General features: G+C 40.0%; 1 protein-coding gene across 2 annotated transcripts in view; it reads right to left on the reverse strand.

Annotated features, from left to right (window-relative positions):
* Positions 1 to 12,643, reverse strand: part of COL6A5 (collagen type VI alpha 5 chain) — a 149,733-nt gene that overhangs the window by 68,652 nt on the left and 68,438 nt on the right. For both annotated transcript variants that reach the window (XM_032143610.2, XM_032143609.2), the window contains exons 14-20: positions 11,703 to 11,774; positions 11,343 to 11,369; positions 11,187 to 11,231; positions 11,042 to 11,095; positions 8,009 to 8,071; positions 7,323 to 7,388; positions 6,866 to 6,919 (exon numbers count right to left, since the gene is read on the reverse strand). In XM_032143610.2, coding sequence (XP_031999501.1) covers positions 6,866 to 6,919; positions 7,323 to 7,388; positions 8,009 to 8,071; positions 11,042 to 11,095; positions 11,187 to 11,231; positions 11,343 to 11,369; positions 11,703 to 11,774 — 381 coding nt within the window. The remainder of the gene's footprint in view (positions 1 to 6,865; positions 6,920 to 7,322; positions 7,389 to 8,008; positions 8,072 to 11,041; positions 11,096 to 11,186; positions 11,232 to 11,342; positions 11,370 to 11,702; positions 11,775 to 12,643) is intronic.

A 12,643-nucleotide genomic window follows, 5' to 3' on the forward strand; every position in this document is an offset into this window, starting at 1 on the left:
ACGGAACAAAGCTGGATGGAGGATGACTTTGATGAGTTGAGAGAAGAAGGCTTCAGACGATCAAACTACTCTGAGCTACGAGAGGAAATTCAAAACAATAGCAAAGAAGTTAAAAACTTTGAAAAAATATTAGAAGAATGGATAACTAGAATAACCAATGGAGAGAAGGGCTTAAAGGAGCTGATGGAGCTGAAAGCCAAGTTTCGAGAACTACGCGAAGATTGCAGAAGCCTCAGTAGCAGATGCGATCAACTGGAAGAAAGGGTATCGCTGATGGAAGATGAAATGAATGAAATGAAGAGAGAAGGGAAGTTTAGAGAAAAAAGAATAAAAAGAAATGAACAAAGCCTCCAAGAAATTTGGGACTATGTGAAAAGACCAAACCTACGTCTGATTGGTGTACCTGAAAATGATGGGGAGAATGGAACCAAGTTGGAAAACACTCTGCAAGATATTATCCAGGAGAACTTCCCCAATCTAGCAAGGCAGGCCAGCATTCAGATTCAGGAAATACAGAGAACGCCACAAAGATACTCCTCGAGAAGGGCAACTCCAAGACACATAATTGTCAGATTCACCAAAGTTGAAATGAAGGAAAAAATGTTAAGGGCAGCCAGAGAGAAAGGTCGGGTTACCCACAAAGGGAAGCCCATCAGACTAACAGCTGATCTCTCAGCAGAAACTCTACAAGCCAGAAGAGAGTGGGGGCCGATATTCAACATTCTTAAAGAAAAGAATTTTCAACCCAGAATTTGCTATCCCGCCAAACTAAGCTTCATAAGTGAAGGAGAAATAAAATACTTTACAGACAAGCAAACGCTGAGTGATTTTGTCACCACCAGGCCTGCCCTAAAAGAGCTCCTGAAGGAAGCACTAAACATGGAAAGGAACAACCGGTACCAGCCACTGCAAAAACAAGCCAAATTGTAAAGACCATCGAGGCTAGGAAGAAACAATAGCAACTAACGAGCAAAATAACCAACTAACATCATAATGACAGGATCAGATTCACACATAACAATATTAACGTTAAATGTAAATGGGCTAAATGCTCCAATCAAAAGACACAGACTGGCAAACTGGATAAGGAGTCAGGACCCATCAGTGTGCTGTATTCAGGAAACCCATCTCACGTGCAGAGACACACATAGACTCAAAATAAAGGGATGGAGGAAGATCTATCAAGCAACTGGAAAACAAAAAAAGGCAGGGGTTGCAATCCTAGTCTCTGATAAAATAGACTTTAAACCAACAAAGATCAAAAGAGACAAAGAAGGCCATTACATAATGGTAAAGGGATCAATTCAACAAGAAGAGCTAACTATCCTAAATATATATGCACCCAACACAGGAGCACCCAGATTCATAAAGCAAGTCCTCAGTGACCTACAAAGGGACTTAAACTCCCACACAATAATAATGGGAGATTTTAACACCCCACTGTCAGCATTAGACAGATCAACGAGACAGAAAGTTAACAAGGATATCCAGGAATTGAACTCAGCTCTACATAAAGTGGACCTAATAGACATCTACAGAACTCTCCACCCCAAGTCAACAGCATATACATTTTTTTCAGCACCACACCACACCTATTCCAAAATTGACCACATAGTTGGAAGTAAAGCTCTCCTCAGCAAATGTAAAAGAACAGAAATTATAACAAACTGTCTCTCAGACCACAGTGCAATCAAACTAGAACTCAGGATTAAGAAACTCACTCAAAACCGCTCAACTACATGGAAACTGAACAACCTGCTCCTGAATGACTATTGGGTACATAATGAAATGAAGGCAGAAATAAAGATGTTCTTTGAAAGCAACGAGAACAAAGACACAACATACCAGAATCTCTGGGACACATTCAAAGCAGTGTGTAGAGGGAAATTTATAGCACTAAATGCCCACAAGAGAAAGCAGGAAAGATCCAAAACTGACACCCTAACATCACAATTAAAAGAACTAGAAAAGCAAGAACAAACACATTCAAAAGCTAGCAGAAGGCTAGAAATAACTAAAATCAGAGCAGAACTGAAGGAAATAGAGACACAAAAAACCCTTCAAAAAATTAATGAATCCAGGAGCTGGTTTTTTGAAAAGATCAACAAAATCGATGGACCGCTAGCAAGACTAATAAAGAAGAAAAGAGAGAAGAATCAAATAGATGCAATAAAAAACGAAAAAGGGGATATCACCACCGATCCCACAGAAATACAATCTACCATCAGAGAATACTACAAACACCTCTATGCAAATAAACTAGAAAATCTAGAAGAAATGGATAAATTCCTTGACAAATACACCCTCCCAAGACTAAACCAGGAAGAAGTTGAATCTCTGAATAGACCAATAACAGGTTCTGAAATTGTGGCAATAATCAATAGCTTACCAACCAAAAAGAGTCCAGGACCTGACGGATTCACAGCTGAATTCTACCAGAGGTACAAGGAGGAACTGGTACCATTCCTTCTGAAACTATTCCAATCGATAGAAAAAGAGGGAATCCTCCCTAACACATTTTATGAAGCCAGCATCGTCCTGATACCAAAACCTGGCAGAGACATAACCAAAAAAGAGAATTTCAGACCAATATCCTTGATGAACATTGATGCAAAAATCCTCAATAAAATACTGGCAAACCGAATCCAGCAGCACATCAAAAAGCTTATCCACCATGATCAAGTGGGCTTCATCCCTGGGATGCAAGGCTGGTTCAACATACGCAAATCAATAAATGTAATCCAGCATATAAACAGAACCAAAGACAAAAACCACATGATTATCTCAATAGATGCAGAAAAGGCCTTTGACAAAATTCAACAACCCTTCATGCTAAAAACTCTCAATAAATTAGGTATTGATGGGACGTATCTCAAAATAATAAGCGCTATCTATGACAAACCCACAGCCAATATCATACTGAATGGGCAAAAACTGGAAGCATTCCCTCTGAAAACTGGCACAAGACAGGGATGCCCTCTCTCACCGCTCCTATTCAACATAGTGCTGGAAGTTCTGGCCAGAGCAATCAGGCAGGAGAAGGAAATAAAGGGTATTCAACTAGGAAAAGAGGAAGTCAAATTGTCCCTGTTTGCAGATGACATGATTGTATATCTAGAAAACCCCATTGTCTCAGCCCAAAATCTCCTTAAGCTGATTAGCAACTTCAGCAAAGTCTCAGGATACAAAATCAATATACAAAAATCACAAGCATTCTTGTACACCAATAACAGACAAACAGAGAGCCAAATCATGAGTGAACTCCCATTCACAATTGCTTCAAAGAGAATAAAATACCTAGGAATCCAACTTACAAGGGATGTGAAGGACCTCTTCAAGGAGAACTACAAACCACTGCTCAATGAAATAAAAGAGGATACAAACAAATGGAAGAACATTCCATGCTCATGGGTTGGAAGAATCAATATCGTGAAAATGGCCATACTGCCCAACGTAATTTATAGATTCAATGCCATCCCCATCAAGCTACCAATGACTTTCTTCACAGAATTGGAAAAAACTACTTTAAAGTTCATATGGAACCAAAAAAGAGCCCGCATCGCCAAGTCAATCCTAAGCCAAAAGAACAAAGCTGGAGGCATCACGCTACCTGACTTTAAACTATACTACAAGGCTACAGTAACCAAAACAGCATGGTACTGGTACCACAACAGAGACATAGATCAATGGAACAGAACAGAGACCTCAGAAATGACGCCGCATAGCTACAACTATCTGATCTTTGACAAACCTGACAAAAACAAGAAATGGGGAAAGGATTCCCTATTTAATAAATGGTGCTGGGAAAACTGGCTAGCCATATGTAGAAAGCTGCAACTGGATCCCTTCCTTACACCTTATACAAAAATTAATTCAAGATGGATTAAAGACTTATATGTTAGACCTAAAACCATTAAAATCCTACAAGAAAACCTAGGCAATACCATTCAGGACATAGGCGTGGGCAAGGACTTCATGTCTAAAACACCAAAAGCAATGGCAACAAAAGCAAAAATCGACAAATGGGATCTCATTAAACTAAAGAGCTTCTGCACAGCAAAAGAAACTATCATCAGAGTGAACAGGCAACCTACAGAATGGGAGAAAATTTTTGCAACCTACTCATCTGACAAAGGGCTAATATCCAGAATCTACAATGAACTCAAACAAATTTACAAGAAAAAAACAAACAACCCCATCAAAAAGTGGGCAGAGGACATGAACAGACACTTCTCAAAAGAAGACATTTATGCAGCCAAAAAACACATGAAGAAATGCTCATCATCACTGGACATCAGAGAAATGCAAATCAAAACCACAGTGAGATACCATCTCACACCAGTTAGAATGGCCATCATTAAAAAATCAGGAAACAACAGGTGCTGGAGAGGATGTGGAGAAATAGGAACACTTTTACACTGTTGGTGGGACTGTAAACTAGTTCAACCATTGTGGAAGTCAGTGTGGCGGTTCCTCAGGGATCTCGAACTAGAAATACCATTTGACCCAGCCATCCCATTACTGGGTATATACCCAAAGGACTATAAATCATGCTGCTATAAAGACACATGCACACGTATGTTTATCGCAGCACTATTCACAATAGCAAAGAGTTGGAACCAACCCAAATGTCCAACAACGATAGACTGGATTAAGAAAATGTGGCACATATACACCATGGAATACTATGCAGCCATAAAAAATGATGAGTTTGTGTCCTTTGTAGGGACATGGATGAAACTGGAAAACATCATTCTCAGTAAACTATCGCAAGGACAAAAAACCAAACACCGCATGTTCTCACTCATAGGTAGGAATTGAACAATGAGAACTCATGGACACAGGAAGGTGAACATCACACTCCGGGGACTGTTGTGGGGTGGGGGGTGGGGGGAGGGACAGCATTAGGAGATACACCTAATGCTAAATGATGAGTTAATGGGTGCAGGAAATCAACATGGCACATGGATACATATGTGACAAACCTGCACATTGTGCACATGTACCCTAAAACCCTAAAGTATAATAAAAAAAAAATTATGGAAAAAATAAAAATAAAAATAAAAAAAAAAATAAATAAATAAATGCTTGCTATCTAAAAAAAAATAATAATAATAATAGTATCTATCTCACAGGTATGTTATGAGGATTAAATGAATTAATATTTGAAAGTGATTTGAGCAAGACCTGGTGCAAAATAGATGCTATAGAAGTATTCTTTGTGTATGGCAGGCAAAAAGCATGAGGCCTGGAATATGGATTCCAGTGTGGTTTTCAGTGTGGGGATCCATTGTTTTGGCAACAATAGGTAAAACAATTAATTTACATAAGTTGAAATTCTGTCACATAGAAGGCAATGTCTTGGATTGGCTTACGTTGTTTAAAATTTATCATCCACTTAAGATGCTCCCACCCTCACAGAGAATTCTATTCTGCGTCGGAAAGTTGGGGGAGAGGGGAGAAAACCTGATGTTGTTTTATAACAATGTACCTTGTTTAACTCAGGAGAAAAGAAATTACAAAGGAGGAGGTCAGCAGGGAAATGGGTAGAAGATGAGGAGGAGGCCGAGAGCCTCATGTCCTATAATTGGCTGGTTTGTCCACGATTTATTGCCTACACCACACCTGGCATCTCTTTTTTTAAAGTACCTGATTGATGTGTCAGTTATAAAGCTATTTTAAACAAAGTATTTCCTCTTAAACCAACAAAAATACATACTTATCTTTAAAATTTATAGCATTTAGCTTATCTTGCTGCTCTACTGCTTCCTCTTATTACATTTTAATTCTCCTGTGTGAAGAAGAGGGCAAAGTCCCAAAGAATTTTACCAGAAGCACTGGGAAGCCTAGCCCCTTCCAACTCCAACTCTTTTCCCTTTAAGAACTGTGGTTCAAGATAAACAAAGGCAAGTGGTATAAAAACACATTTCTTCACCATCTATCCCAGAGAGAAGGGTAATCAGCCACAGCCTTCAAAATAATGAGAAGATTCCAAATTTGTACTAGAAAAGAAATCCAAGCATTTTCAATTCCTTCTTGAACAAAACTCAGAGCCAAATCTAGGACTTTGTCCATTATTCTTTTTTAATGATGTCCATGCTGAGCGCATGAGAGAGGAGTTTTTAATACATTATAAATATCACTTCTAGCTTCAGTAGTCCACAGAAGAAAAGGCGATTTCTTGGTTGTTCCTTTTAAAAAGATAGAGAAGTCCAATGTCCCTGTTTTTTGCTGTGATAGGCTTGATATAACATGGGATGCTGTAAAGTTATGCCAGCACCTCAAGGTTGCCACTTGACCCTAATTGCCAGTGCTTTGGCCCATTCAGGAAGAATTTATTTGGGAGTCCTCTTTCTCATTGGCAACATGTAAAGCGAAAGTATATTTACCTAGTTCATAATATTCTTATGTAAGCTACCAAAGGAGAGCTTTTGTGTCAAAATCATTGGCTCTCTTCAAAGACATCCCAAAACACCTGGAAGGTGGAAAGGGAAAGGCCAACTATGTTACAGTGGTTTCAACCACGGGTGATTTTGCCTCTCAAACCCACCACTACCACACCCACCACAGACATCTGACAATATTTAGAGACACTTTTGAATGTCACAAGTGGGCAGTGAGGAGGGGTGGTGCTGCTGATACTAGTGGGTCGAGACCAGGAATGCTGCAAAACATCTGGCAATGCATAGCATAGCCATTCACAAGAAATAATTATCTGGCCCCAAATTTCAGTAGTGTCAAGATGCATAAGCCCTGAAAAATATTTCAGCCCTGAATCAGCCAACGCTGCGCAACAAATATTCTGAATGCCTCTGTCATCTTCAAGTGGTAAGGAGGGGAAACAAATGTCCACAGAAATACTTACCCTGCTTCCTCTGGAACTAGGACTGCCTTGCACCCCTTTCTGTCCAGGTCTACCCTAAAAACATAATAATTTCCTCAAGATCAAAAGGCAAAAATTCTGAATAAATCATAAAGGCATCAGCATCAAAACCTCAAGCACTATTAAAATGGCAGAATAAACATGTCATGCTGTGATCATTCTGCATATTAACAGTCAGTTATATGTCCTTTAAAGAAGAAAAAAGCATAGCAACATGCACTGCTACTACATTTTCCCAAATAATATCACTTGCCAGAAACTTAATAATTTTGCTCATAAAAGTGTACCCTACTACAAATATGCATCATCAAAAAATAAAGGTCTTTTCAATGTGGGCTTAAGAGCATTTGTTCAATTACAGAAGGGTTACATATCTTACTAAATTTACTTGGATCAATAACAGAATTAATCAACTCATAGATAAAATAGATCAAATTACTTGTCTTCCTTGTTCTCCTTTGGAGCCCTTTTGTCCTTTGATGTTATTGTTTTGTCCTGGATTACCCTAGAGAAAGATTTTTAAAAGTAGTTTAGAATTCAGAAATATCAGCTTTTTCCCCAAAACGGTATGATGTTCAAGTACTAAGCTAATTTGGGTCAAGGTATAAGAGGTGTGGGAACATTTTTCATATTTGAAACTCACAGGATTTTGGAAAAAATAAAAGCAGCACTTTCTCAAGTTTGAAGAAGATTTGGCAATAAATAAAGAATTAAAAGAGTGCCTGCTACATGGTGATTTTCCCTTTTCTATGATGGCAGCTTCACTGATGCACTGGTTCAAACATTCTTAGGCTATTCCTTCAAGGGTGTAAAAAGATTCCCCTATCACTGAGTCTGCAAATAGTGAATCTGTAGGTCTGCAAGATTAGAAGTCCAATAAATAAAGCTATGGAAATGTTCTCCCAGAGGAACCAGAAAGTCTCAACGTACCATAAGGATTCAGAAGATGGGCCTAACCCAGATAAGACACAAACAGACTTTTCCCAAAGCCTCAGCCAACACCTATCACCCCTACTCCTAAGACAAGCATTTGCCTACAGGGTAGGCAGGAAACACAAAGGGAAAGGAGATAGGAACTGTGGAGCAAGTATAAAATGCAGAGCCAACTGGGCCCTAGAAACTTACCAGATCCCCTGGGAAGCCCTTCTCTCCATACTGCCCAGGGGCACCTCTGGAACCTGGGCTGCCCTGAAAAAAAATGAAATAAATTTCTGAGTTAGCTTATAGGAGGCTTGTATAATAGTGTTAAGTGTGAAGTTTTGTATGTAGGGGGGTTAATCAGATAAAATGCTCTTTGTCCTATCACAGTCAGATTTCCTTAGACTTCTCAAGCAGTGCTAAGTCCAGTTTTAAGCCTATGGTCAGGATTATTTGTAGTGAGGCTCAGAAACTGGAAAACTTCCCATGCTCTAACATAGCACTGTCCAACAGGAGTTTCTGCAGTGATGGAAATGTTTGATATCTGCATTCATCAATATGGTAGCCATTAGCCATATGTGGCTATTAAGCACATAAAATGTAATCAATGCCACTAAAGAGCAGAATTTCTTAATTAATTAAAATTTAACTTTAAATAATCACATGTGGTTAGTGGCTATGGTACTGGACATCCTAGCCAGTCTAGCAGCTTCTAACATCTATAATTAAATTGCCCACTGGAAACTTCCACAGGGATGTTCTATCGGGGGAACCAGCCCCCAGTATTTCAATGTAGGTTCTTTTCTATTTTCCCTAAGTGTCGCTGGTCTGAGAAATAACGGGAAAGAGTACAAAAGAGAGAAATTTTACAGCTGGGTCTCTGGGGGTGACATCACATGTTGGCAGTTTCTGTGATGCCCCTTGAGCCACAAAACCAGCAAGTTTTTATTAGGGGTTTCAAAGCGGAGGGGTGTACGAATAGGGAGTGGATCACAGACATAGTATGCTTCAAAGGCAATAAAATATCATAAGGGCAGAGAGACAGAGTGAGATCACAAGGCCAGGGCGAAACTAGAATTACTGATGAAGGTCCACGTCCTGCTGGGTACACATTGTCATTGATAAACATCTTAACAGGAAACAGGGTTCACGAGCAGACAACCAGTCTGACTAGAATTCGCCAGGCTGGAATTTCCTAATCCTAGCCAGCCTGGGGGCTTTGCAGGAGACCGGGGCGTATTTCATCCCTTATCTACAACTACATAAGACAGACAGTCCCAGAGCGGCCATTTTAGAGACCCCCACCACCACCACTGGGAATGCAATCCTTTTCCCAGGGTGATTCCTTGCTGAGAAAATAATTCGGTGATATTTCTCCTATTCACTTTCTGAAAGAAGAGAAATATGACTCTGTTGTGTGCAGCCCTGCAGGCAGTCAGACTATGTGGTTATCTCCCTTGTTCCCTGAAAATCGCTATTATCCTGTCTTTTTCAAGGTGCTCAGATTTCCTATTGTTCAAACACACATGCTTTACAAAGAATTTGTGCAGATAACGCAATCATCACAGGGTCCTGAGGAGACATGTATCCTCATCTTACAAAGATGATGGGATTAAGAGATTAAAGACAGGCATAGGAAATTATAAGAGTATCCATTGGGGAAATGATAAATGTCCATGAAATCTTCACAATTTATGTTCTTCTGCTGTGGCTTCAGCCTCTGTTCGGGTTCCCTGACTTCCTGCAACATGTTCCATTGTCACCTCAAACCTAATTATTTCCAATTAAACTTGCCCAAGCCAGGATCCTTGCAGGCATATTGACTGACTCTCTATTTCCTGTTCCTCTAGTCACCTATATCTGGAGATTTCAGGTCCCAGAACCATGACTAGTGTGAGATGAGAGAGGCACCTAGGGTACAGAATGGAGGTAGGTATTTACTCCACATAACTCTGCCCCTTTTGCACCTTAGGTGCCCTGCTAGCCTCACTTCAGTCCAAGCCCTGCTATACCCTTAGCACATTTTGTGTCTGTTCTCACTATCATTGCTTTACTTCATCACTTCTCACCTGATTTCTACAGATCTGCCTCTCATCTTTGCCTTGCATCTATGTCATCTGCAAAATATCGTCTACATTACTGCAAGTAATATTTCTAAAATGTAAATCTGACTGTGATTCTTCTGCTTAAAATCTTTCAAAGGCTCCCCATTGCCTTACGGTTAAAAACCAAGCTCTTCCACATGGCTCACTAGTGCCCTCCCAATCTCTTGATCACTTCCCACCACCTCTTGAACCTCACCTCCCAGTACCTGTATTCTAATGCTCCCTCCAGGAAGAAAAACTTGGCAGTGCCCTGAACCCTCATGTTTTTGCTTATGCTACTCCCTCTGTCTGGAATGCCCTTCCTCCACATCTTTGCCTTGCTGAATTCCTGTTCCTCTTCAGCTCAGAAGTCATTTCCTCCAGGAAGACTTTCTGGACAACCCCTGCCCCCAGGCTGAGTTACATGCCCTTCTCTGGGCTCCCATGTAGATATCTGCAACATGGCCTCAATCACATTTTATGTAATTCTATTGATATGTCTGTCTCCCCAACTATACTGTGGGATCTTTGATGACAAGGGCTGTGTGGTTCACCTCTGATTCTTATTATATAAGAATATATGCCTGGCCAATGACAGATGCCCGGCACATGACAAGCCTGACAAATGACAGGTGCTCAAAAATATTTCATAAATCAATGGATCAGAACATAAAAGTAGAGCTGCTTGAAATCAAGTAGGCACACACTAATGAGTGTTGAAATAAATGTAAAGTTAAAAAATGTTTCACAGTGATTTGCTACCAAAGCCACCAAAATAATTTTGTCTTTTTCTCTTGCTTTTTTTTCTGACATAATAAAGACAACACAGAAATTACTGATGTTGATGGAAACGTTGTGGTAAAAAACAAATGAACATAAGAAACCACTGACAGGTGAAAGCATTCATTTTTAGACATGAGAAACATGCCCATAGAATAAGCTTGTGTGTGCTAAATTTTTCTAGGTGGAAAGTCTTGAAAATTACATAATTACCCCCTTGCTTCAATCAGATATGCAGCATATATTCAGTAGCAATAGGCCTTCATTATGTGGTTAAGTCAGTTGTAAATTTTATCCCCTATAACCACTGACACACAGCAGTTAAGACTGTCTCTGTCACCAAATTCTCCTTATTTGTTGTATTGAAAAGTGTTACCTGAGATCCTGGATCACCTTTTTCTCCTTTTATTCCAGGAAATCCATGAGAGCCCTAAAAGAAGACAAGAAAAACAAAATTTTCCGTTAAAAAAATTTTAGCAACCTCATGACAGTTTTATGATACATGAAGAAATATGGCTTACCTCTTCCCCATCAAGTCCATCAATCCCATCGTCTCCATGTCCTCCCTGAGAGATGACAATAGACAGGTGTGAGGTAAAAGCAGGTCTCTGCCACATGCTTATTGGGAAACTAATCCCATTTGGAAATCAAAGTAAACTAAGAAAAAACTCCAGTACCTTAGGTCCAGAAAATCCTTTGAGTCCCTGCAAAAGATGAAATATCTCTCACTAACATATCAAAGACAGAGTGTGGATTCAAAGACTGCCTCTCTAAAGTGAGTGAGCATGTATTTCTTTAGTTGCTTCGGGCTATACATCTACAAAGAGGTTAGAGATGCAATTTATTAATGCTAAAGATTCCTTGATATTATTAAAAAGCAGAATTAATCTGCAGACAGGAAAACTCATCGATATAACTGGAGAAAGGAAAAGAGAGAGGAGTGATGGAAGAGAGAAAACGAGGGAGGAAAGGAATGGGGAAAGAGAGGGAGAGAATGTTATAGAAAATTGGAAATAACATTTACAGAAGAGCCTTACCTTCTGACCCCGCGCCCCTGGACATCCTGCAATCCCTTTATCTCCTTGGGGTCCTGTGTCTCCTCGTACTCCCTAAGAAAAGGAGCATAGACAGGTACCCAAAGTGATGTTTTTGCCAGAAGCTGCCAGTGGCTTATTTTCACAGAGTTAAGACAAAGCACATGGGCACTATGAGCTTTAGAAAAAGTGAATCCTCTTCAAAAAGGATTCAAAAGTGAATCCTCACTCATTTACGTCTGTTTTTCCCCTCTATATTCAAACACGTTTCCTGTCAATCTTCAGGGCTTTTTATGGACCCAAGAACACAAAAAGGTACAAGAAGAGCTCAGCCACTTCACTACCTGATCAAACAGCACAGTGGCTTCACTTTGTAGCCACATTCCACGACTCCAGTAATCCATCTAGGGCCCTAATGCTATACTGGGAGAGTCAGCATTCCTGACAGTAGACCCACAAGTTGGTGCTAGGGTACTGCTGCTGAGTAGAAACAGTTGCTGGGAAGTGACACTACTAGGAGAATGAGAAAGCAAAGGTGAGAAAAGCCAGTCCTCACAGGAGGAATCACCAGGTTAAAGACCCCCAAAGTCAGACTGTCCGTGCAGGGGTGAGCACTGAAGGTCAATGATTTGTGTGTCTCCCACCAACCCTGCTTCTGCAAGGAAATATTTAAATTACAGGTAAATGCTAAAGTAAAATGGATCTTAAGAAAGGAACAATTTTGTGCTTTTTGAGGGCAGGAACCCCAACTGTGTCTTTCACCATCATGTCCCTTGTGACTGGCTCATGTCTAGGTGCATAACAGGTGCTTACATTTTGCTGCATGAATAATTAACTAGTAATGAGCTTAATTCTTGCCTTGCCAGCAAGAGAGGGAGAAAGGATTTTCCTTTGTACTGCTTTGCTTTCTTTATCCTGAGGATCATTCCCTATAAAAGGAGGAG

The sequence above is a fragment of the Hylobates moloch genome, unplaced genomic scaffold (assembly GCF_009828535.3).
Source record: "Hylobates moloch isolate HMO894 unplaced genomic scaffold, HMol_V3 SCAFFOLD_22, whole genome shotgun sequence".
In the NCBI taxonomy this organism is placed as follows: domain Eukaryota; kingdom Metazoa; phylum Chordata; class Mammalia; order Primates; family Hylobatidae; genus Hylobates; species Hylobates moloch.